Genomic DNA, 25,747 nt, shown 5'->3' with positions numbered 1-25,747 from the left:
ATATAAAAAAATGAATTGTATAGAATAGGTTTAGGTTACCTTTGGCAAACAGATAATATAGATAACAGTACTTATTCAATAATTAAACAAAGGTTAATGGATATATATAAACAAGATTGTCTTGAACAGATAAGAACATCTTCAAAAGGATTATTTTACTCGTGTCTTGACCACGATTTTGGTTTACAAAACTATTTAAGAAAACCAATCTTAAAAGATCGTCTCAAAGAAATTTCTGAAATAAGAACCTTTGCACACAGTCTTAATGTAGAAAAGGGTCGATACCAGAATATACCACAACATTTAAGAATATGTACTTTGTGTAATTTAAATGATGTTGAAGATGAATTTCATTTTGTTTTGAAATGTCCATATTACTCTGATATCCGTCAAAAACTCATGAAAAACTATTATTTTAAAAAACCAAGTATGTATAAACTAATACAAGTTTTTAATGTAACAGATGTGAAAGAATTACAGAACTTAGCAAAATACCTTAAAGCTGCAAACGCAAAACGATCTTCATTAATCAATTAGTGATACTCTTCCGAATGTAGTACTGTCTACCTGTATCTTTGTACAATATGTATTATATGATCCGTTTGAATGCCATGTATTAATGTATGTATATATATACAACTGATGAGTCAGCAGACTCAAAGTGAACAAAATTACAACTTGAAACTGATTCACCATTTTCTTGAATTTTTTGAAAACTAATACATTTTTTCAAACAATACAACACCATTATAAAGTTAGATATATTGCTGGTGTTTCAATGAAGGAAAAATGTTAAAGAGTGGATTAAAACACAATAATTGAATTTTCTTTATTTTTTATCTTTATTTCTGATCATGTTGATATACATTTGATAATGTACCATACAATGGCTTGACAAGCCGCCCCCCCCCAAAAAAAAAGCCCAATTATATTTTTCATTTCTTCTTATCTTTTTTTGTCCTTCTTTGTATTCTTTTCTTTCCTATTAAAAGTGTAATACACATGTATTTATTTTACATATCGATAAACTTATTAAACCATTAGTTACTAGTAAACTCTTGTTGATATAACTTAAATCTTCATTTAATCCTTATATTGAAGAAAAATGATTATGGAAATTAAAGATATGAATAAAGTAGATGGAAATAATGATTGAATGTGATAATCAGATCATAAGATATGAGTGCTGAGTTATTAAATGGACGAAGATATAAAGTGAGTGCTGAGTGAACGAATTCAAATGATGAATATTGTTTAGAAATGTGATAATGATTTGAGGATGTATGAAATACTGAGGATAGATATAGAATTTTGTATGTATGGTTGATAATTTAGAGGAGGTTGAGGATGGTAACAGTGAGAATGATGATAAGGAAATGATAATGTAATATGTATTGCATATGAAAAACTGAATAAAATACATTTTCTCATTTTCGATTAGTTTTTTCTTCGCCGGTTGAGAAGTTATATATGTTATATTAAGGATATAATATATAAGATTGCGTTTGTGGGTGTGTGTTTAAAATTAATTACATGTTCATTCATTATCTTCGTGCAATGGCTAATTACCGTTTATGTTAATTAATCAATACATTAACCAGTTCGGAGTTGGCCGAGGACCTCTTAGGTGTCCAATAATAAACGTAAATCCACTGAACAAACATGACAAGTAAATGTCAATCCTAGAGGACTTAAAGCCTTTAACAGTTAATGTATACATGTGCTACCTGTATCGGAGCTTTTATGTACCCGGACAGGTTCCTACATGTGAGTTCTATATTTAAAATTTCCGGTGTACACACGTACAAAATATAAACAGGTGTAAACAATACAACGGAGACATGTAATCAATACCGGATACGATCTTTTTTCTATAAATGTGGGATTCAGATTCCATCATTAACCTTCTGATCCCGTGGTAAGTATAATACAATATCAACTGTTATATTTATAATACATAAATACTGACATAGATGTATATGTTGTCTGACATATACAGCTATGCGTGTATAGCTACATAAATATGTACATAATGTTACCGATAATGCTTATAATTATAAACTCATTTAAAATACTATTGGAGTCACGTATATGTACTATATGTCGCATTATATACCTTTTTAAGACACTGTGATACAGAATAGGGATATTTATACACTGTATTTAGTCTCTTATATAGATATTAATTAATGGTTACTCCCACCTACCAGAAATATTTGTATTTCGCCAACCTACGTATACCCCATACACAATAATTCAACGTGTAAACGTGTACATTTGCGCTAGCATCTATCTTTTTATTGCTTAATAAATGCGAGGTAGTCGTTTTTCTATTGAAGTTTGATATTCTTACTTTGGTTTTCGCTAATAAGAGTTACTTCCCCTACAACCAAAACGTCAAGTTAAATTTGTTTCCATCAGAAGATGCTTATATGTTAATCCTTGTTTTCGTATATTAGCCTGCAAATATTGTACTTAAAATTTAAAGAAGCATTCGAGATTCTGTAAATTATATCTCCCTCTGTTTCAATGTCCATAATTCTTTATAAGCTTTGAGCTTTTTAGCTCAACAGTAAATGAAGAAAAATATAAAGTTATCATGACGTCCTACGATTTGGGAAACATATTCAGCAAGCAATGCAAATAATACAAAGTCTCGGGCCCTATCAATGTTGAGCTATAAGCAACAATATGTAACACAATTCTTTACACTTCTGTTACTCAATTGAAATCATATGGTTTATCCAGTTTTATCCAGACATGCTATAAACATTAGATTAACGTACATTTATTTTTACCAAAATTCACAAAACGTTTCTAAACAATTGCTCAGTACTTCCGTACTGCAACCGATTAGTTTGTGTGCATAAACGTATGGATTTTTGTGACCATAATAAATATCCCTAAAACACAGAAACGGCGTGTTCGTGTGTATGAACGTTAATCTCTGATGGAAGCTTACAGATTAAAATTGCATTTAGCAATGAAAAGGATGCTTCTTGAAACCCTTAGAAATATAAATTGTCCCAAAAATAAGAAGGTAGAGTAGATTTGTTAAAATATTTGCTATGATCATCAATTCTTGTCAAAGTTACAAAATTGTAATATTGCATAGCGCTGACTTTACTCATTGGTTTCTATATAATTCATTCACAATGCCTTTTTATGATTGTTTGTTTCTTATTACAGAACGGCCTTGGGATTTGTACTACTATAGGCAAATATTGATATCAAATATATCAAATATTAAATATGTTAAATATATCAAATATTGATGATCAGTAAACAAAAAGTTGATACATGTATATGAGGAATCTGAATAACACCATGCCTTAATAAGGAGTTCGCCATTTTAAAGGAAATGGACTTGGTGACTTATTTGTTATTTGGCAAGTTTTTCTTGCAACGTCTGTGATAGTGCTGATTTCCGTTCACACATGACTGGCTGTTCCTGAAACGCAACTATTCAATGACCATGGCGGCGATGGACATTGACCACCTCCTGACCTCTATGAGAGGGATGAAGGTCGAGTTGATGATCAGTTGTACAGACCTAGCCGACCTTGACACATTTACTAAGTCAGACCCAATGTGTGTTCTTTTTGTCAAATCCATGGGCAAATGGGTGGAGTATGACCGTACAGAATCCATCAAAAACACCCTTAATCCAAAGGTATGTATCTAAAGGTATTCTGTCTATGTACATATAAGTACACCGTATCTCATTTCTTTACATACTTTTATTCCAAAGGTATACATACATTATATACCCAACGGTACTATCTTTCCTTTCGTTAAGCACCCTGGTTTACAAAGTTGTGTATGTATAAGTACATCGTCTCCACTTTAAACACTTTTATTCCAAAGGAATATACCCAACAGTACTCTGTCTTTCCTTTCCCAGTTTCCTTCTTTACGAGGTCGTCTCACGGAAACCGAACTTCATTTAATTAGGGGTACTTGATGACCCGGATATCCCTCATACGGAAAACAACAGAAATATAATTGAATCCATGGCACGTTTAAGAAAAAATATAAAAAAAGAATATGCTTGGTTTTCATGGTTTCAAAGAATCAATTAAATTTTACTTCCCCTTTCTTGCTGATTTCGTTGACTTTTTCCTTTTCAGTTTGAAAGGTCCTTTGTCATTGAGTTTGATCCTAGAACCTACCAATATATGCGCTTCTCGATCTACGATATTGACTACAAGTACGTATATATATATATATGCACGTGTAAATTGATGTTAAAATGGGAGTGTTTTATACAACCTTATGTAACAATAAAAATAGAAATAATGTTGATGATGGTTTTAATTTAATAACTTACTTCGTCTGGTGATGCAGTTAAAAATCCTTACTTCAAAATCATATTTATATGATATGCAAATACTAACATCACTTTTACAAGAAAAATGTTTAGAACGTGAGGTTGCAATTGCGAATCGTTGTTTAGAGAACAGCCTGTAAGAAATGGGTTGACTTCTTAGTGATTAATTTAAGATTTAAGAGTCGGACTACCAAGTATGTTCACCACTATGTATTTATCTACATCAGCTGGTCATTCATGATAATGTCGAGTTTAACACAACTATCTAGCCAGGAGACTATCGCACTGAACACCCGAACCCTTCAACAATGAGTGAACATGTCTGTTATTGACAAATGGTGTTTCTATGAATATTATATGCGTTAAAGTTTTAGTTGGTTTTCCACAACGAATTATACACCTATACACCAAAACACATTTCCATATATATAGTATACATTTGTGTGTCAACGCAGATTTGATCCCGGTAAAGAAAGAAAGAAAGAAAGAAAAAAACAAAACAATTCCATACTGAAACGAAATCCACGCAAGTATTTTATGAGGAATTTTCTTTCTGTCCTGCTCAACGTGGAGTATAAAAGGAGTGAGACGACTGGTTTGCCAGCTGCTAACATAATGTGACCAGATTGGATGTAATGCTCTTTGTCTCTGACATTATGATTCATAAAGATAACACTATAAAAAAGAGAAATTCCGCTATTATAAAGCGACATGAATATTCACACACGCAACACACTGCACACAGGAAGCCGTCCTTAGATCATCTAGCTGTTAATATAACCAAAAATAATAAACCAAAATTTGTCCATGGGTGACCTAGTTGGTACATCCTTTTATTTACCGTTTGATGAAGGATGCATATTGTTGGGTAAATGTTATTATATTGTGATGCTATTGTTATCTTCCCCAGTAATGCCAAGCTGGAGCTGCAGGACTTTGTCGGCTGTGTAGACCTGAATTTTATGGACCTGATCAGTGCCAAAGACACTATGTACACATGTAACAAAGTACTCCGAGTTCAAGGTGAGGATAACATACAACGTTTGTCGACTTGTCTGATCACAGTATATATAGCATTTGTCGAATTTTGACGAATTAGTTTTATATCATGAGACTTTGTCACGCATACTCTATTCGTAAAAAAGGTAAGTTAAAAACTTTGTTTTAGATAGAAAATATTGTTGTGGTGATCCAATTTGGTACTGTGACCTTACACGTCCATTATGTATGGTGTTTTTTATAATGTAACTTAATATAACATTCGCTGATTTTTCTCTATATCTTTCTTTACATTTTTACCTGTTTTTTTATTGCAATATATACATTGTTACCTTTCTGTTGGCTAATATCCAATTACAAAATAGAAATTAGTCCTAAATGTACAACTGTATTTGTATATTGGTGTTTTTTTTTATTTTGTGATAATTCTGTGTTTAACCGCCAATTTCTAGTGGTACAGTAAAGTCATGGAAACTTTATTTCATGCCGTGGCCTTGGAGCAACCATCAATTGTCTTCATGTCGAAATGAAAGCATTAATTTTTCCCCGAGACTGTTTTCTGTAATAATTTAGCACTAAAGTTTACACGTGAACACCGTAATACTTGGGTGAGTCCAAGTGTGTCTTAGGACATGCTTGGTAAGGTTAGGATTTATTGTGGAAATTCTCCAGTGCCTGGGAAAATAGTGATAAAATAGTAATTAAATCACTTGGAAACGTAAAAGAGTACATTTATAACAATGCTAATGTAAAAACGCCAAGAAGTCTTGAATTTAAAACAGAGACACACTTAAATACAATAATACCGTCGTTTCATCAGTGCCACATCTATAAAGTGTTATCACATTATGTGGAAGGCACGATGTCAAATGGTTATATGACTACTAGCATGCATCGTTGTTACACGCACAATAGCAAGTTTGTTATTCCAACATCGAGTGACACGAGCTATACACATTTCATCAGATACCAACAAACCTTTGTATTATATAGTAGCTAACCTTTGTAGCATTATTGTAGCTAAGAAAAAGATTTCAGGATTTTATTTGCTCTCTCACATAATTGTATGTGTAACAAGAGTTATAACGCAATGACCCTAACTGCATTTGCTAACAAATACATTAAAATCTTACGGACATTTAATTATGTTTGTAATCAATGCAGACATTAGTTTATGGAAACAATTTTTTATGATTTCAGAATCATCTAAACCTCGAGGAACTATCAGTATTACGTCTGAAATCATGAAAGAGACACGGGATTCCGTCAACATCCATGTAACCGCCCGTAAACTCGACAAATCCAAAGGCATGTTTTCTAAGAAGGTGGGTAGTTATGTTGTAATGTAACGTCATTAGCTTTTAAACAGATATTTTTTTAAGACAGTTATTGACAAAAACATATACATTGTTGCGTTAATTGTGTTATCTGAAAGCACAAAACAACCTGTTTTATACACATGCATATTGATTATTGAATCACGTGATATATATTGGTTTTTATATTTAAAACAATATACATGTATAAACAAACTTGTTTTAATGGTATGTTGCCTTTTGAATCAGTGTCATGTTTTTTTATTTTATAAGACATTTAAATAAACGCAAATTTAAGCGCTAAAATGCTCTTTGTGTTTATTTACCTAGTATGTTAAACTGACTTTGTCGGTAAACATTGCTTTTGTAATCCATTGAAAACTGTTCATGATGCAAACTGTTTAACATTAAACGTTAATTTATTGCTTTGTTATTGACCTACATATATTGTATTTTTAATATGTATATCGATTTGAAAGCATTGTAATCATTTATGTCATCTAAAACAATATTTAAACGTGTTTTCGTGTTTAAAGCATCTAGTCGAGTTCTGAATACACAGACAATAACTTTCCTTGCCATTTCGAGATCAGTTAAAGTGCTTGAAACAAATTAATCAATTCTGTAATAATGCGTGAGAAATATTAGTCAGCAAAACGTTTGCGGCATTACATTACATTGACAGTTGCAGTACGTGATACCATACAAAACTTTGTCTCCATGTTTTGGTTAACAATGTGTTTTTGTGTTTCCTTAGCACGATGTGTATCTCGAGATTTCTAAGGAGTTATCACGTGACTCCGGGAACTTCCAGCCTGTATATCGCTCAGATGTGTACCCGAAATCGAATAAACCAAGGTACGCTTCATACCATCGAGAGAACTACATTGAAAAGGATTTGCAGAGAAGTACAGTCGATGTCATTTAGCAATATGTAACTTCTGAAAGGATGAAGTCTCCATGATTTATATGGGCAGTTTTTGAATAATCATGGAACCGTTCATTGATTTTATATCAAAGTTATTTCTTTCACCCTGATTATTATACATGTATATAAACTCTAATGCAATCTTATACATACAATATATATGGCAATATACAATATATGATATTATTGTAAACTTCTATGACTCACGTTTGATGGCCGTAAAATCATGACAATTCAGAAAGAAAATCAAATCAGCTCTAAAATTATAAAATGAAACTACATAAATCCTTGACATGTACATATATTAAGTAATCCATATATTGTTCATTTTCCATTGAAAAGGTGGCGGCCATTCTCGTTTAATCTTCAGAAGCTTTGCAACAACGAATGGACTAGGAATCTTAAGATTTCATGCTATAGGTAAGAATTGGTATTAAGCAGCTCTTGTTTTATCTTATTCCACAGTTTGTTCATAAATGCTTGTATCAACAATTATTTACGTCATGTCAGGGACCAGTTGTTAAAAAAGGTGTTTTGGTAGGTAGTTGTAATGCTTTTAGTGACAATCTTCAAATATCTAAAAATGATCATTCTTGATGGAAATAATTTAGTGCGAATTCATTAAATCCTTTATATTATTTCAAGTAAGATAATGCACTTCAAGAAACTGAAGCACATGAGACGAGGACTTTTCACTTATTACATGGTTAAGTGACAAGTGACCCTGCTATTGAGTGATGCTTAACTAAAGCAAACATTAAGGCTGGGTGCTTTATTAATATCTAGTTAAATGTCTTACTATTCAAAGAAATATATACTAAAACGAATCGTTAATTGAAACCAATAGATATTAATGCTGACCTCGTCTAGGTGCTGTGTACATTCTATTTTACTATCTATACCGGTATAGATTCTACATATTGATACACTACTAAGTACCTATATACGTATGGGTTATCATAGTTTTATAACGTATACCCAATATTATCTGCAAAAGTTGAATTAAACTTTTCATCAGTTTATTGATATAACATATCATGCCACTTTATGATGTTATCAGCATTTTCATAGATTATTTTGTACGTTTTGTTGACGAATTATAAAAACAAAAACCAAACACATAGGCATTGATAACCCAATTGACCTTCATTTTGTGTCAATGTCATGAAAACTTTGATAGTTCATATGAGTATTTAAACCTTTATCTGATGTGAAACAGGAAAAATTCCCATGTTTCCCAAACAGTGTCGGGACACAAAGGGTAGGTTACTATGTAGAATTGGATGTAATGCAGTGTACACAATATCTCCCCTCCACTTTGTCATGTCATATAAAACAATATACACAATATCTCCCCTCCACTTTGTCATGTCATGTAATACAGTGACACAATATCTCCCCTCCACTTTCACTTTGTCATGTCATGTAATACAGTGTACAAAATATCTCCCCTCCACTTTGTCATGTCATGTAATACAGTGTACACAATATCTCCCCTCCACTTTGTATGTCATGTATCATTACAAATCTCCCTCCACTTTGTCATGTCATGTAATACAGTGTTCACACATATCTCCCCTCCACTTTGTCATGTCATGTAATACAGTTTACACAATATCTCCCCTCCACTTTGTCATGTCATGTAATACAGTGTACACAATATCTCCCCTCACACTTTGTCATGTCATGTAATACAGTGACACAATATCTCCCCTCCACTTTGTCATGTCATGTAATACAGTTCAAAATCTCCCCTCCACTTTGTCATGTCATGTAATACAGTGTTACACAATATCTCCCCTCCACTTTGTCATGTCATGTAATACAGTGACACAATATCTCCCCTCCACTTTGTCATGTCATGTAATACAGTGTACACAATATCTCCCCTCCACTTTGTCATGTCATGTAATACAGTGTACACAATATCTCCCCTCCACTTTGTCAGCATGTAATACAGTGACAAATATCTCCCCTCCACTTTGTCATGTCATGTAATACAGTACACAATATCTCCCCTCCACTTTGTCATGTCATGTAATACAGTGTACACAATATCTCCCCTCCACTTTGTCATGCATGTAATACATGTACACAATATCTCCCCTCCACTTTGTCATGTCATGTAATACAGTGTACACAATATCTCCCCTCCACTTTGTCAAGTCATGTAATACAGTGTACACAATATCTCCCCTCCACTTTGTCATGTCATGTAATACAGTGACACAATATCTCCCCTCCACTTTGTCATGTCATGTAATACAGTTTACACAATATCTCCCCTCCACTTTGTCATGTCATGTAATACAGTGACACAATATCTCCCCTCCACTTTGTCATGTCATGTAATACAGTGTCACAAATCTCCCCTCCACTTTGTCATGTCATGTAATACAGTGTACACAATATCTCCCCTCCACTTTGTCATGTCATGTAATACAGTTTACACAATATCTCCCCTCCACTTTGTCATGTCATGTAATACAGTGACACAAAATCTCCCCTCCACTTTGTCATGTAATACAGTGACACAATATCTCCCCTCCACTTTGTCATGTCATGTAATACAGTGTACACAATATCTCCCCTCCACTTTGTCATGTAATACAGTGTACACAATATCTCCCCTCCACTTTGTCATGTCATGTAATACAGTGACACAATATCTCCCCTCCACTTTGTCATGTCATGTAATACAGTGTACACAATATCTCCCCTCCACTTTGTCATGTCATGTAATACAGTGACACAATATCTCCCCTCCACTTTGTCATGTCATGTAATACAGTGACACAATATCTCCCCTCCACTTTGTCATGTCATGTAATACAGTGTACACAATATCTCCCCTCCACTTTGTCATGCCATGTAATACAGTGTACACAATATCTCCCCTCCACTTTGTCATGTCATGTAATACAGTTTACACAATATCTCCCCTCCACTTTGTCATGTCATGTAATACAGTTTACACAATATCTCCCTCCACTTTGTCATGTCATGTAATACAGTGACACAATATCTCCCCTCCACTTTGTCATGTCATGTAATACAGTTACACAATATCTCCCCTCCACTTTGTCATGTCATGTAATACAGTGACACAAATATCTCCCCTCCACTTTGTCATGTCATGTAATACAGTTACACAATATCTCCCCTCCACTTTGTCATGTCATGTAATACAGTGTACACAATATCTCCCCTCCACTTTGTCATGTCATGTAATACAGTGTACACAATATCTCCCCTCCACTTTGTCATGTCATGTAATACAGTGTACACAATATCTCCCCTCCACTTTGTCATGTCATGTAATACAGTGTACACAATATCTCCCCTCCACTTTGTCATGTCATGTAATACAGTGTACACAATATCTCCCCTCCACTTTGTCATGTCATGTAATACAGTGTACACAATATCTCCCCTCCACTTTGTCATGCATGTAATACAGTGTACACAATATCTCCCCTCCACTTTGTCATGTCATGTAATACAGTGTACACAATATCTCCCCTCCACTTTGTCATGTCATGTAATACAGTGTACACAATATCTCTCCCCTCCACTTTGTCATGTCATGTAATACAGTGTACATGCATGTATACAGTACACAATATCTCCCCTCCACTTTGTCATGCATGTATACAGTTACAAATATCTCCCCTCATTTTGTCATGTCATGTAATACAGTGACACAATATCTCCCCTCCACTTTGTCATGTCATGTAATACAGTGATACACAATATCTCCCCTCCACTTTGTCATGTCATGTAATACAGTGACACAATATCTCCCCTCCACTTTGTCATGTCATGTAATACAGTGACACAATATCTCCCCTCCACTTTGTCATGTCATGTAATCAGTGACACAATATCTCCCCTCCACTTTGTCATGTCATGTAATACAGTTTACACAATATCTCCCCTCCACTTTGTCATGTCATGTAATACAGTTACACAATATCTCCCCTCCACTTTGTCATGTCATGTAATACAGTGTACACAATATCTCCCCTCCACTTTGTCATGTCATGTAATACAGTGTACACAATATCTCCCCTCCACTTTGTCATGTCATGTAATACAGTGTACACAATATCTCCCCTCCACTTTGTCATGTCATGTAATACAGTTTACACAATATCTCCCCTCCACTTTGTCAAGTCATGTAATACAGTGTACATAATATCTCCCCTCCACTTTGTCAAGTCATGTAATACAGTTTACACAATATCTCCCCTCCACTTTGTCATGTCATGTAATACAGTGACACAATATCTCCCCTCCACTTTGTCATGTCATGTAATACAGTGTACACAATATCTCCCCTCCACTTTGTCATGTCATGTAATACAGTTTACACAATATCTCCCCTCCACTTTGTCATGTCATGTAATACAGTGTACACAATATCTCCCCTCCACTTTGTCAAGTCATGTAATACAGTGACACAATATCTCCCCTCCACTTTGTCATGTCATGTAATACAGTGTACACAATATCTCCCCTCCACTTTGTCATGTCATGTAATACAGTGTACACAATATCTCCCCTCCACTTTGTCATGTCATGTAATACAGTGACACAATATCTCCCCTCCACTTTGTCATGTAATACAGTGACACAATATCTCCCCTCCACTTTGTCATGTCATGTAATACAGTTTACACAATATCTCCCCTCCACTTTGTCATGTCATGTAATACAGTGTACACAATATCTCCCCTCCACTTTGTCATGTCATGTAATACAGTGTACACAATATCTCCCCTCCACTTTGTCATGTCATGTAATACAGTGACACAATATCTCCCCTCCACTTTGTCATGTCATGTAATACAGTTTACACAATATCTCCCCTCCACTTTGTCATGTCATGTAATACAGTGTATACACAATATCTCCCCTCCACTTTGTCATGTCATGTAATACAGTGACACAATATCTCCCCTCCACTTTGTCATGTCATGTAATACAGTGACACAATATCTCCCCTCCACTTTGTCATGTCATGTAATACAGTGTACACAATATCTCCCCTCCACTTTGTCATGTCATGTAATACAGTGTACACAATATCTCCCCTCCACTTTGTCATGTCATGTAATACAGTGTACACAATATCTCCCCTCCACTTTGTCATGTCATGTAATACAGTGACACAATATCTCCCCTCCACTTTGTCATGTCATGTAATACAGTGACACAATATCTCCCCTCCACTTTGTCATGTCATGTAATACAGTGTACACAATATCTCCCCTCCACTTTGTCATGTCATGTAATACAGTGACACAATATCTCCCCTCCACTTTGTCATGTCATGTAATACAGTGTACACAATATCTCCCCTCCACTTTGTCATGTCATGTAATACAGTTTACACAATATCTCCCCTCCACTTTGTCATGTCATGTAATACAGTTTACACAATATCTCCCCTCCACTTTGTCATGTCATGTAATACAGTGACACAATATCTCCCCTCCACTTTGTCATGTCATGTAATACAGTGACACAATATCTCCCCTCCACTTTGTGTGAATATATGATTATTGATATGATTCATTATCAAAACTATAACTTATCAGTTGTTTCTTTTAAGAGTGCCATTTTCAGCTTGTTTTATTTATTAAAGATAATAGATTGATAATTAAGATTATATTAGTAATATATATAAAATGTCATAAAAAAGTGCCGGTTTGTAGAATTATGCTACAAAATATTGCGTTGTATGTGTGATTTGTATTTTGTACATAAAAAGCGACCGCTAGACAATATTTCTCTCACAACACACTATTGTCATTTTAGGAGTTTGATCAACGGCATAACTATTGCAAAGTGTGTAATCTCATAAACAATAATATGTAATTATTGCATTTATTTGAAATTATTTACTACCCTTTAAAGTAATGCATTACTGAAGGTACTCTCAGAAACCGTTACCAATTTTAATCAAAACTGATAACTGTATGTTGAAAACGAACACCTATAGGAAAAGGGAAAACCTAACTCTATAGTCAAGTTGTCTTTTATAAATAAGAATATCACATTGTGCTATAAATGGCCAGTTAAGACCATAAGAAATAAGAATTTAGTCTTTATACAGAGGTTGTCAAAGACAAGTTTTACTGTACCGTGAACGTACTTGTTGATACATTTATTAGTACTTTGTAAAGGAAAGACAGTGATGAATTGCACTAATTGAAGTTTAACATGTATAAAACCATACAGAAAATAGAATCAGCATAATTATACCTTGCTTTCAATATAATTTTGTAATTCTGTTCCATTTCTATTTATGCAACTCATTTCTTCCGGGTCCGTAATGTGATTATTTTCAATCAGATGCCCGGGGATGGTTTGTATAATAATATGATTACAAGTGCGTGTCTACATATTAATGTAATTATTTGTTCACGATACCTATATAATATTGATTATTTTGATGTAATTTAGTTTTCCGTTTATTTAAAACAGACTAGTGCCGAAGGAAGGAGCGTAAGTCCACACAGCGCCATATTAACGTTGTTCTCCATAGCTAGGCCGAATTGCTGTTGTCGACCTATGCGTAACTTACGTTATAGTTGATATCCAGTTGTGCTCATAGAATGATATGATATAATGAACAAATTAATGTATACATACCGCTAACTCGGAACATTTTCGTTGAAGTCACATTTAACAAAGTTAATTACAACCGATTGAACGGAATCTTGGCCAAGTCACGCTAGGGTTAGAGTTAGTGCTTACTAGCGTAAGAGCGTGCACTTCTTTTTTAAAACAATGTCATCACTTCGAAATCCATTCCCAAGGGAGGTAACCCTGTAATACGCAAACGTGGAATAGATAACTGTTTAATCTGGATGAGACACAATCGGATGACGAGTCAATACGCTGCAAAAAGAGGTCAAAGCATTTAAATGATGATTTTCATGATTATCTGATTTAAATAACATAATTTCGACATAATTTGGTGCCATAATTTTGGTTGTGCAGTTGACAGTGACATATTGCACACAAGTAACATGTTTTTGGGTGTTTAGAACGTGTTTGATTATCTATACGATGTTGTGTTTTAAGTTTTAGATTACTTGTCATGTAGGGTAGTTAATGCATAAGAAGACTCCGTTGTCTGGTTCTGTAGTGTTTGGTATGAATAAAAGCTGTACGATATCCGTAGTATAAATGATATTGCTTTACATCATATATATGCATGTGATGGCTTGGTATTGTCTAATATATGTATTCAATATATATATGTGGATGTACTGAAACAACGAAATGAAAGTTTAAGTATAAAATACATTTATATGCATGCATGAGTGACAAAATATCAATCAGCTAATTCGCCGATATGTTGATACCAGGTTATTCATATCATTTCAGCTTTACAAATTATGGAGAGAAACTTTACTCAAGGTCATAAACGTACTGTTAGATGTTAAGTTGGTGCAATTTACGGAATTTTAGAGTTAATGTCTACGACCTATAATATTCCGTATCGACTTTATTCTGAATTATGCTCATTTTCTAAAACTACTTTCTTTCTGTGTCCCATCTCGTTTTCTTGTGTTGTGTCCGAACAATATATGTTCGATAACAACGAGATCATTCAGTTTACTAATGAACATGTACTTACCATAATTTGTCCTCTTAAAGGACCATAGCTTATTGAATATATATATACGAACATAATATTATAATGATATTTTTTATATCTTAGCGGACAAAAGTTCGAACTAATTGGAGAAGTATCAACCACACTAGAGGATCTCCACAAGAAAGACACGTACGTGTATTTACTTTACCTTTCAGGTACAAAATGGATAAGTAAATGATTTAGCAAATGTCTTTACGATGTTATAATACTTTCTGCTATTAATGCTTGGTCGGTATAATAGTACTTGTTGATTCTCTGAGAGGTCGTCATTGTCTTCTCTGGTGCCGATTTCTCAAAAAAAAATACAGACTTAAGTCAAAACTTTAGTTTTTCTCCTTCTTTAACTTATGTAAAAATATGACTTACATCAGGTGTTGACTTCAGTTTGCTTCGAAAAATGTGTTTCTATTTTATTTTTATTTCAATGATAACTGTGATTCCTCAAATACATCACCATTAATCACGAATTGATATGTGAATGAAATGATATTTCCAAACCAACACATATACATGTATTACACACAAATGTATTCAGAAATATGTTTTTTTTTTTCTTAACTTGTCATACGAGCAGTATCAAAATATTTTAATGAGACTCCCTTTCGATCCATCTATTTTTGTCATCTAATTATACAGCACAAGAACGGACAGTTTCATTACCCTTCCATTAAAAAACCCCAAGGATCAGAACAAACACAAATGGGATCTCCGCATTATCAAATTCAGGTCAGTCAACTATAATCACATTTGTTAGTTTTGATAAAAATTGTTTTTATTTATTGACTTCTTTCTTTTTTTATTCAAATCGAAATTTATATTCAAGCAAAATGTTTGAACTTGGTGCGTTGCATTGTAAGTGAAACTCTTGATAAGCCAAACTTGGCATTTAAGCAATACAATAGAACTCAAGTTTATTATTGAAGTCTAAATCGATATTCCGTCGGTTTGTTTAAGCGTAATGTGTGCTTTTCATTGATTGGAATTCTGAAAATTGTCATAGAATAGCAGTACAATGTATTTTGTTTAAATTTATTATGTTGTAGAGTTGACAGACAGCACACCCTCATTGACTACCTTCGTGGGGGATTGCATCTTAACCTCATGGTCGCCATAGATTTTACGGTCAGTCTACTTCAATCAATTGTATATGTAGTATGATAGAGAGACATTATCGACGCTATGGTATATAATTCTTATACCGTAAATCAACTTTTTTCGCGGCGACAAAATTTTGCTATTTCAGCTTCAAAACAAGTTCGCAGAGATTAATATTCGTGGATTTAAAACCTGAAGTGCAATATCTTTCAATACTATCATAGTACAAAACTTTTGCGAATTAACCTTATCAAGAAAATCGAAGCATATTGGGTTGATGTATTGTCTAACCAATACAGAGGGAGAAGTGATAAAATGATACCTGAGAGTAGTAAGAAAATGTCAAAAAATTAAACATTAAAATGTTTTATGATGGTGCAATATAGGAAATTTTTATAATAACGCTCATGTAGAGAGGAAATATATAGCAGCGATTCATATTTTATCCATGAAATTATTTATATAGTTCCAACTAACTCCAAACTAACAAATGTAGACTTGCTGTCTGTCATACTCTGTGACAGACCTTGAAATAAAACAATACGGCTGACATAGTTCTAATCAGGTAAGCCGGGAGACAGACCTGTAAATGTTAGAGAAAAGCGCCTTGATAAGCAGAAACTGGATCAATATGAAGAGTTAGAATCCAATGATACTGTTATATATCTTTACCACAAATTGTCTTTAATGTAAGAGATTTAAGGCATTACCATACCAGACATTTATGTCATGACTGTATATTTTCACTCAGCGGAATGGGTATTATAATCTCTCAATGTTCTTTCGAAGACAAACATTTAAGACATAAAACGGCTATTTATTCCATTGATTGCAATAAAGAAATGGCGTGTTTCTTCAGTAGAAGCAGCTGATATCGTGACGAACTCCATCATTACCGACGTCTAATTGGAGTTAGAATCTGACTATCCTGTGACATTGGCACTAAATAGCCGCAGGCGAGTTCTTATTTCACGTATAAAAATCACTTCCTGTTCAAACTAACAAAATTATACTAATTTATCACATAACTAGCTTTCCCCAAGCATGTGTTGACCGAGACCAGCTTAATTGTAGTTATTTCATATTTAATTGGAAATGTAGTATCTGAATGGGATTTGTTATTTCTATTTTGCAGGCATCTAATGGGAGTCTTAACGATATCTATTCTCTCCATAACATACGGGACCTAGATGTAAGTTTCCAGCTCAGTTTATGATTGGGGTCATCATATGGACGATATCACCACGAATAACCTATATACCGTATAAAATGATATCTGACCTAATTCACCTTTAAGGATATCATTAAGGGACAGAATCGGTAATGAGATAGTGATAGATGTGTCCTGATTGGTACATTACACAATGTTTCCATTTCGTCTGGATATTGTATAACATTCAAACAAATTGTAAGCAATTAGGTGCTGGTATTTACATTTCCTCGACCTGGGTAAAAGATAACTTTTAAGATAGCTTTTCAGTAGCTTTATCTTTTCTTTAAAAGATCGTTTTAAAAACTATAAGTTATTCTTTTATGATTCACTAATTAAGTGATGTTTGCGATTATGTATTGTTGTTAATGTTGTTTTGAAATATTTACTCTGAAATAACCCGTGTTTATTTAACTGCATGTATCACTATAACAATAATATCTTACTTCAATTTATGAAATACATCCTAATTATTCATCTTTCTATTTTGTAATACTCTGCATTCCATACTTTTGATGAATTTTAATTTTGGATTTTACATTTTAACTTCCTACTCTACACGGTAATGTATATTTTGTATGGGCTCTTAGTGTGAAAAATGTGTTCTTTAAAGAACATGTAACAAAAACAGGTTATTTCAAACGAGCATGCGGCCTTATAAAGAATTGCAAAAGACCCGTATTTTTATCGCATTTTCAGTTTAATTTGATAAACGGGAACTTGTCCTCCCCAATGTCGCTTGTTTTACCATGTAGTACATGTCGTTTCCCCCCAGGCGAACCCCTATCTCCACATCCTTCAGACGGTTGGCAGGGTGATCTCAGACTGTAATTTTGATAGAAAGGTGGCGCTGTATGGATTTGGCGCCAAATGGAACGACAAAGAGTATCCATCACACTGTTTCCCGCTCTCTGGTGACAAGACTTCTCCGTACGTTCGAGACATTGAGGTAAAACACAGGACATCATAACTAAATCACACCAACAATGTTCATGTCCTTGTCTCGGTATAACTACATTTGTTCTGCATCAAAGGGGCCAAATTCAGCAGCGGTACTATAATGTTTTCAATCCGTCAGTGCTTGGATAATAGAGTGCATTCCCTTAACGGGTACCACGAGTACTTCGCTTGAATTATGCTATAAGGCAAAGAAAAACACCGAAAATACATTGTTCTAACATTAAAAGCATTTTATCTTTTTATATATGTTGATAAATTCAAATAAAAAAATTCTCGAACAATTTGTATTATTCTCTCCAAGTATACACTTTAAAACAATTCTATTGTAAATTCGTTAATCAGATATATGTTATTATTTCTTCATTGATATTCGAGTTATTTTTCATAAATATATTGTGTCAATATTGACGTCGTTATCCGTCTTTCGTTGTTATCATAATGGAAGTAATATAAACATGTACCTTAAGTAAGCATTGATGTATGACCTTTCGGTACAGGAAGTGATTCGGAAATACAAGGAACTACTTCCTGTTTTAACTTTCTCTGGTCCTACCATGCTAGCACCTATCATAGACAAGGCTGTAGCGTTAGAAGAGAGCCAGAACTCGTCAAAGGAAAACCACATCTACACAGTGCTTCTAGTTATTACTGTAAGTATAAAAATGCCGAGTGTCTTTGAATCTTGCAGCAGGAGCCAATAGTTCTCTTCATAGAACGTTTAGTGATATCTCTAAAATTAATATCCTGAATTTTTCTATTACATAATAGCATAATGACCTATTTATTTTCGAAAATGTTCGATGTTGTGCCTTGGTTGCATTTCCACTACATATATACTTATTTTCCTTCGCAAACGCCTGCGACAATGACACATCTTGATTTTGTTATCAGATTCTAGGTATAGATATTTATTTATTATCATTTTAATAAATTTAACAATGCAACAAGGTATTCAAATAAATCAATATAGAAATATTAAAAAAGGTTTTGATATCTGATATCTTCTCTCTGGAAAGCCAAAGAAAATCTCCAGCGAAAAATTTTAATACCTGAACTCTGTTGTGTTTCTTTGCAAAAGACATCAAGAGATCTTTTTTTTTTTTTAAGGACGGGGTCATCAATGACATGAACAATGTAATAAAGCGTCTTATAGAAAACAGCCATAGAGCCTTGTCAGTAGTGTTTATTGGAGTCGGACCCGCAGACTTCTCTCTCATGGTAAGCCCCATTATAAAGTTTCCAATAATTTTTTCAAATGTAATTTCTGATCACTGGCTCGGGTGTATGAATAAAGCAGAATTGTAGAGAAATGTAACTTTTTCAAAATTATTTTTGTTTTGGCTCTTTCATTACTTGTGGAAGAAGTCACATATATAACTACCGATATACAAATATGTAGTTATTTGTGTGTATATATATCATTTAAATAATATTTTGGGGGTCATTAATTCATGATGATCACTGTGATGTAATTCTGTATCCTGATTTTAAATTCACTTTATATTTGTTTTGTAGGAACATTTCAGTGATAACGCCGGCCTTCTCAAAGTGGAGAAAACAGGAAAGAGTTCTGAACGTCAAAACACACATTTCCTACCCTTCTCAATGGACGTCGAGGAGACAGATGGTGACAAACGTTTGGTACGTATCGTTTATGTAATTAAACTATGTATACTGTAAATATCACCAAAATTTTTCTAAATATTTGTACTTGTGGGCAAATAATGGTAGATTGTGTTTTAACTTTGCTTTATTTCTCCCTATGCCTTATGTTCTAAGTACATTGATATTCACGGTATTGCTGCGGAATACCAGTTTATCATAGTGGTTTTTTGATAAATGGTCAGTTGTTTCCATGTTAGAAAATGCGATATACATGGTAATTTATGCAATTTCTCTTGAGATGACTAATACAGGCGTTTTGAAATAAAAAAAAAACAACCAAAAAAAAAACAAAAAAAAAAACACGTGGGCCAAGTGCGATTTACCGTCGAGTAGATCCCCCTTTCGTACTTCGAACACATCATTTTGATATCTCGAAATCGACAAATTAAGGAGACAACTGCTGGATTGAAAAACGGTTTGTCCTTTGTTCTTTATCAATTGTAGCATCTAACCTTTGAATGCTTTATTCCTAAGATTGAATCTCTGAAATATAAGGTACATTTTAATGTTGGCATTGCAGGGCCCTAAGCGGTTAATACCCGTGTTAACCCGTGTTTTAACTTTCTTTTCATTCCGTTTTGCTCTTTTATTTGTATTTACTATGTAGTGCATTACTATCGCTTGGTCTATTGCAAGTTCCTTCAAACCTGTCCTCAAATGACCTTGGATATAAACTGATATAGATAATACAAATCAAAATAAAACAAAATCTAAGCATTACTGTTTCTGTTTGTCTACTAGAAACGTGACGTCATGACGGCGTTGTCCAAACAAATACTACAGTATTATAAGAATGTGGAGCCGAACAAGCCGCAGATGCGACGACGCGACCAGCTAAATTCTGTTCCTTGGGAGGCCATTTTATCGACACCATCCGTCGAGGAAGAAGATAATCTTAAAAGGTCAAAGTCCAGAATCAGCATCATGTCTGTCAAACATACAAGTAAGGAACTTAATGTAATAACATTTGTATTGAATTCTCTATATGCCATGATATGACAGTATAATTTTTATTACGGTTCTATGATTGCTGTCTTTTTAATGATTAGTAACAACACAATATCAACATAATTCTATTAAATTGATTCAATTGCATATTAAATGTCGTTCGAATGTCATTAAAGAACATGACTTACAATTTCTTTTGTGTTATATAATCTTAGAAGTTGCTTTGTTGACCCCGTGTCTGCTTTTGTGCAGTTATCTTATAAAGCCAATCTTTTCCCTCTCTACTTTCAGTCTAATTGCTTCGTATAAAATTCACCGCTAATACCTATTGAAGATTATCACCACATTGATCACATGCATAACTTGTAACTTGTTAAAGATAAAGAAAAATGTAAAATCAATAATCAACTCGGGTTTCATCAACGTTCTTCATCTCACGAACTTTTAATTTCCCATAGGAAAGCATAAAATAATGTAGACAAAATTATAGGTCAATGTTTCGTACTACCTTAGGTTCTGTAATACTTAACAATAAAACAAACCCCTTTATCTTCCTTATGATCCTACGATACTTTCTATGGAACTGGTACCTATTATAGATACACATATATGATCACTAAGTCTTTTTTTATCTTATAGAACCAATGTGTCCTACATGCGGTGCAGCCATTGACGTCAGCAAAACCGGAAGGAATCACACCACCCATAATGTAACAGAAAGACATAGCATGTATAATTCAACGTTTTCCATTGGTGGTAATTCCACATTTTCTCTTGGTGCTACGATCTAAGAGTGACAAGCCATTAAGTCCTGTGATCCTGTAATTATCATTAAAGCATGCATGTACATCTGTATGTGTTTGACTAGAATCATATTTATGAGAAAATGACGATAATTTCTCTATATTGACATATTTTTAGCACAAAGAAAGACATCGATGTAATACGAAATTCGAAATCTGCATAATTGAAAGTATAATACAAGTTTCTATTTCAATACAAGCGTCGAGTTTAAAACAAGAAGTGGTATATCGAACAGGCCAAAGGTTGAAAACAAACGTACCAACCAAGATAATGATGAAATCATACCGATGCTTTTCTTCACTTGACGCATTACTTCTTATACATTTAATAAAGATGAAATACATCTAATTTTTCTGTGTTTTCATTATACTAAATCTTATCATGATTTTTTGTGTCTGTTTTTATTATAATACCAAAATATGTTTTAAAATATATTTTCGCAAAGTTAAAATTGTCTTTGTGTTTTGTTTGATCAAAATCACGCATGTATGTCAAGAGCGCCTAAAACTAAAAAGTTTGCATCGACCTACAAAGCAAAACACTTTCATAAAGAGGTGTCCCTTCTGAAGCATGTAGTCTTTTTGTGATCTGAACTATTCTGCTTTTTAATTATCATTTGTAGACCGTGAACGATCTACGACGTTCATCAACAAATACGACATAGATTGACAGTTTAATTTGGACTAGTTCAATTGTATTTATTGATTTTTTATAGAAAATCTGTCATGAATTTGGACCCCATTTCATTAGAAACATAACCAAATGAAGACAGTAAGAATTCTACCTCTGTTGTTTATTACGATTATAGAAGGTTGCTAGTTGAGTAAAGTTAAGGCACATCTATATGTCGTTTAGTATATAGCATATCATCATACGGTATATGATAATGGCCATCTTTGAAAACTAACACCTAAACATATCATCATCCCGGTATCTCATTCTGGTGATACATGTATATATCTTGTCATTATTGAGGTCAAGGTCATTTCGTTACTTTAACAGAGATATTGTTTCATGTCGCACGATGTCAAGCAGTTTCAGGAAATATTGCAAATGTCAGCAAGACTGGTCTGCGTAACAAGCACGATCGTACATGTATTCCGCAGCAGTAGGGTTTAATTAGGCAGTGCTTTATGTGATGGCAGAACGTAGAAAATGGAAGATTATTGCAAGCTGTCAAAGACTACACAACCACATGGTGGTTTTAATTGGATTACGCCTCCTCACCAAGATGTTATTGACCCAAGTCTTAGCTGGATATTCGTCCAATTTAATATTCTTAAAAATGAAATTACGCAATAAGAAAAAAAAGATACATACATTTAAATATTATTCACCTGTTTCTTTACCAATTATCGCATCAAATTATGTGGTTATCGTTTTTTGTAAATGAAAATAAAATTAAATACCTTTTGCAATAGATGTTATATGACCAATGCTAGTCCCTGGTTGTTATGGAATCAGATCAAATTTTCAGCTCATGACATATACATGTCTAAATTCATCACAACAATCAATACGAAGGGCATTTAAAAAACAAATATCCACAACAATTAATATCTAGCGGTTAGTAGGCCATACACTAATTCTAACAAAACAGAATGAAATAGTAAGTAGTTATAACATCGGCCATTCAAATGATACAACTACAGGAGCCTTTCCAAACCCATCGTGGTTTTTTTCTTGTACAACAGGTTAACGTCAACCGGTATTGATAGACTTTATTAACGTCTTTGTAAGATCTGGATGGAAAGAAGAGCAGTGGTATTTTTTGTGATTTCGAGTTACTTTGCGCGAAAGACCTCATTGATGATATTCTCTCTGAAGAATATAAGTGTAACCAATGCTGACGTAATGATACCACAATCAGAACTTGAAATAGTCAACACAAAGGCACAACAAAAAAGACGGAGAATCCTTTTGGACGAACACTAAAGAAAACGTAGGACAATGAAACCAGTCGTATTAGATTGATGACATCTGTTGGGCAAGTCAGTGGTACATGTACATAATGGTTAAATCAATATTTTATATGATCGGGTTGTACCTTTAAGATACATATATAAAACATCTAGTCAGTAAAGTTTTAGTAACAATACATAAAATAAAATAATACGTAATAATTCAATTTCATATGTTACACTCATTTGTATTGGTAAGATATTTGAGATTATTTTTTACGTAGACCGAAAGAATTGTACGTCAAGTATTATGACGTCATATATGCAAAACGGTTTCGCGGGGAATTTTAAAAGCGGCAGAGCCATTGTTCCAACTAGATTATCGGAAAAGAAATCACTGCGCCACAACCCAATTTGTTTTACTTTAAAAGTAAGTAAAATAACAGAAATTTATGCCTAATTAGTACCTGAGTGAGTTATCTGAATTAAATTATAAGCATTATTTTCATTATCTTTTTGGGTTATGAAGTCAAATACAAAAACGAACGGACATTCTTTTTCATAGACGCTCCATATATCTATATGTAAAATATCCACCAGTCCACATGTTTGTCATTTTTTGGTATGTGCTATAATCCGCATGTACATGTAACTCTCTAACGACTTTCAACATAAAACGTCTTCGATCAATTCAGAAAAAATAACACTTTATACATCATAAATGGTTACAGACCGTATCAGTCATATCAAAATGCCAATTGCATGCCATTGTACCATAACAGTTTCATTTTTACATTGATTTAATCATTAAACCTGCAAAGGTTAAAAACATCTTAACTCCATCAAAGTTGGTGAAATGTTGCCAGGATTTCAGATATTTTCGAACATTAGTGTACTTGCTTGAACGTCATGCATATTAACAATACGTCATTACTTTAGATTTGAAAGATTGTATTCCGATCCCTAATAACAGAAGTGTTCCTGAGAGTTATCCTTACGGTGCGGAAGCTTATCTGGCTGTGTAACTGGCCGGAAACTTAATTTTTCAATTACTTCTTACGAGGATTGAGATTCAGAAACACTTTATTTGTCCTTGGCTCTTGTTGTCGGAAATCAGTCAAATTGACTGCAATTGTCTACAACCACGCAACCACATGATACATGTTCTATGTATTATCTCCAAGTATATCCATGTTAGGTTTCTGAAAGAAAAGCAATGCTTTTATTCACATTATAATTATAAAATGAATAAATTTTATGATTTGAAAGAATTTAAGAACGGCTGGAATTTTAAATTATAATGTTTATAATTTATTTGATGACTTATAATTCTGATACCAAAGCTTGAGGAGAGTTAGTTTGTAATAAGGATATGTGAAAGACGATCATAGCGGTCTGGGCATCAAGCGAGTTCGTGTTTCAGCACACGGAATACTCAGGCGCACAATAACTAGATGTGGGTCCATATGCAAGAAAGGTTTTGAGGACTCAGATTTCCTTAAAGCCTTACATATATGTTTCTCATTGAGAATGCATTGATTGAGATTTTCTTCATTTTTGAGATTTTTGTGACAGTGGACCAAATACATATTTCATCGATTTCTTTGGGGACAAATACACTTTTAAATCTATTGCTAATAATAATGATACACAACGATGTCTACGTGATTCGAGCCATGGAATTTAAACATCTTAAACATATCATCAATATAGTTCTCTTGTCTGTGATTTGTTAGGAATGGCATGATATGCCCGGAGAATGACCTGCATTCGTTAAGAAGAAACTATAATGTTGACAGTATAAGTATACTAGATCTCTAGTTCGTTATCCTTTTCAAGCATGCTAAGCAATTAAAATTTAATATTAAGTTAGTAAATGCTCATATTGAGTATATGAGTAAATGAAGCTCTGCTGG

General features: G+C 33.7%; 1 protein-coding gene across 3 annotated transcripts; it reads left to right on the top strand.

The window, feature by feature from the left end:
* The first annotated feature begins 1,763 nt into the window (after window positions 1-1,763).
* On the top strand, window positions 1,764-22,375 carry LOC138331188 (copine-3-like). Of its 3 annotated transcripts, none has more exons than XM_069278676.1 (18): window positions 1,764-1,918; window positions 3,190-3,673; window positions 4,131-4,210; window positions 5,241-5,353; window positions 6,530-6,654; window positions 7,403-7,503; window positions 7,916-7,993; window positions 14,066-14,086; window positions 15,312-15,377; window positions 15,885-15,974; window positions 16,292-16,370; window positions 17,479-17,535; window positions 18,329-18,502; window positions 19,011-19,163; window positions 19,621-19,731; window positions 20,029-20,154; window positions 20,920-21,121; window positions 21,766-22,375. In XM_069278676.1, exons 2-18 carry the CDS (start codon window positions 3,470-3,472, stop codon window positions 21,915-21,917), a joined length of 1,932 nt encoding a protein of 643 aa, XP_069134777.1. In that variant the 5' UTR covers window positions 1,764-1,918; window positions 3,190-3,469; the 3' UTR covers window positions 21,918-22,375. The 3 variants fall into 3 exon arrangements, with proteins under 3 accessions (XP_069134777.1, XP_069134770.1, XP_069134786.1); XM_069278669.1 differs by lacking the exon at window positions 14,066-14,086 and adding an exon at window positions 8,793-8,834; XM_069278685.1 differs by lacking the exon at window positions 14,066-14,086.
* Window positions 22,376-25,747: the final 3,372 nt, after the last annotated feature.

The sequence above is a fragment of the Argopecten irradians genome, chromosome 1 (assembly GCF_041381155.1).
Source record: "Argopecten irradians isolate NY chromosome 1, Ai_NY, whole genome shotgun sequence".
NCBI lineage: Eukaryota > Metazoa > Mollusca > Bivalvia > Pectinida > Pectinidae > Argopecten > Argopecten irradians.
Note: the sequence above shows the minus strand (reverse complement) of the source record. Positions and strands in the feature narration are given on the sequence as shown.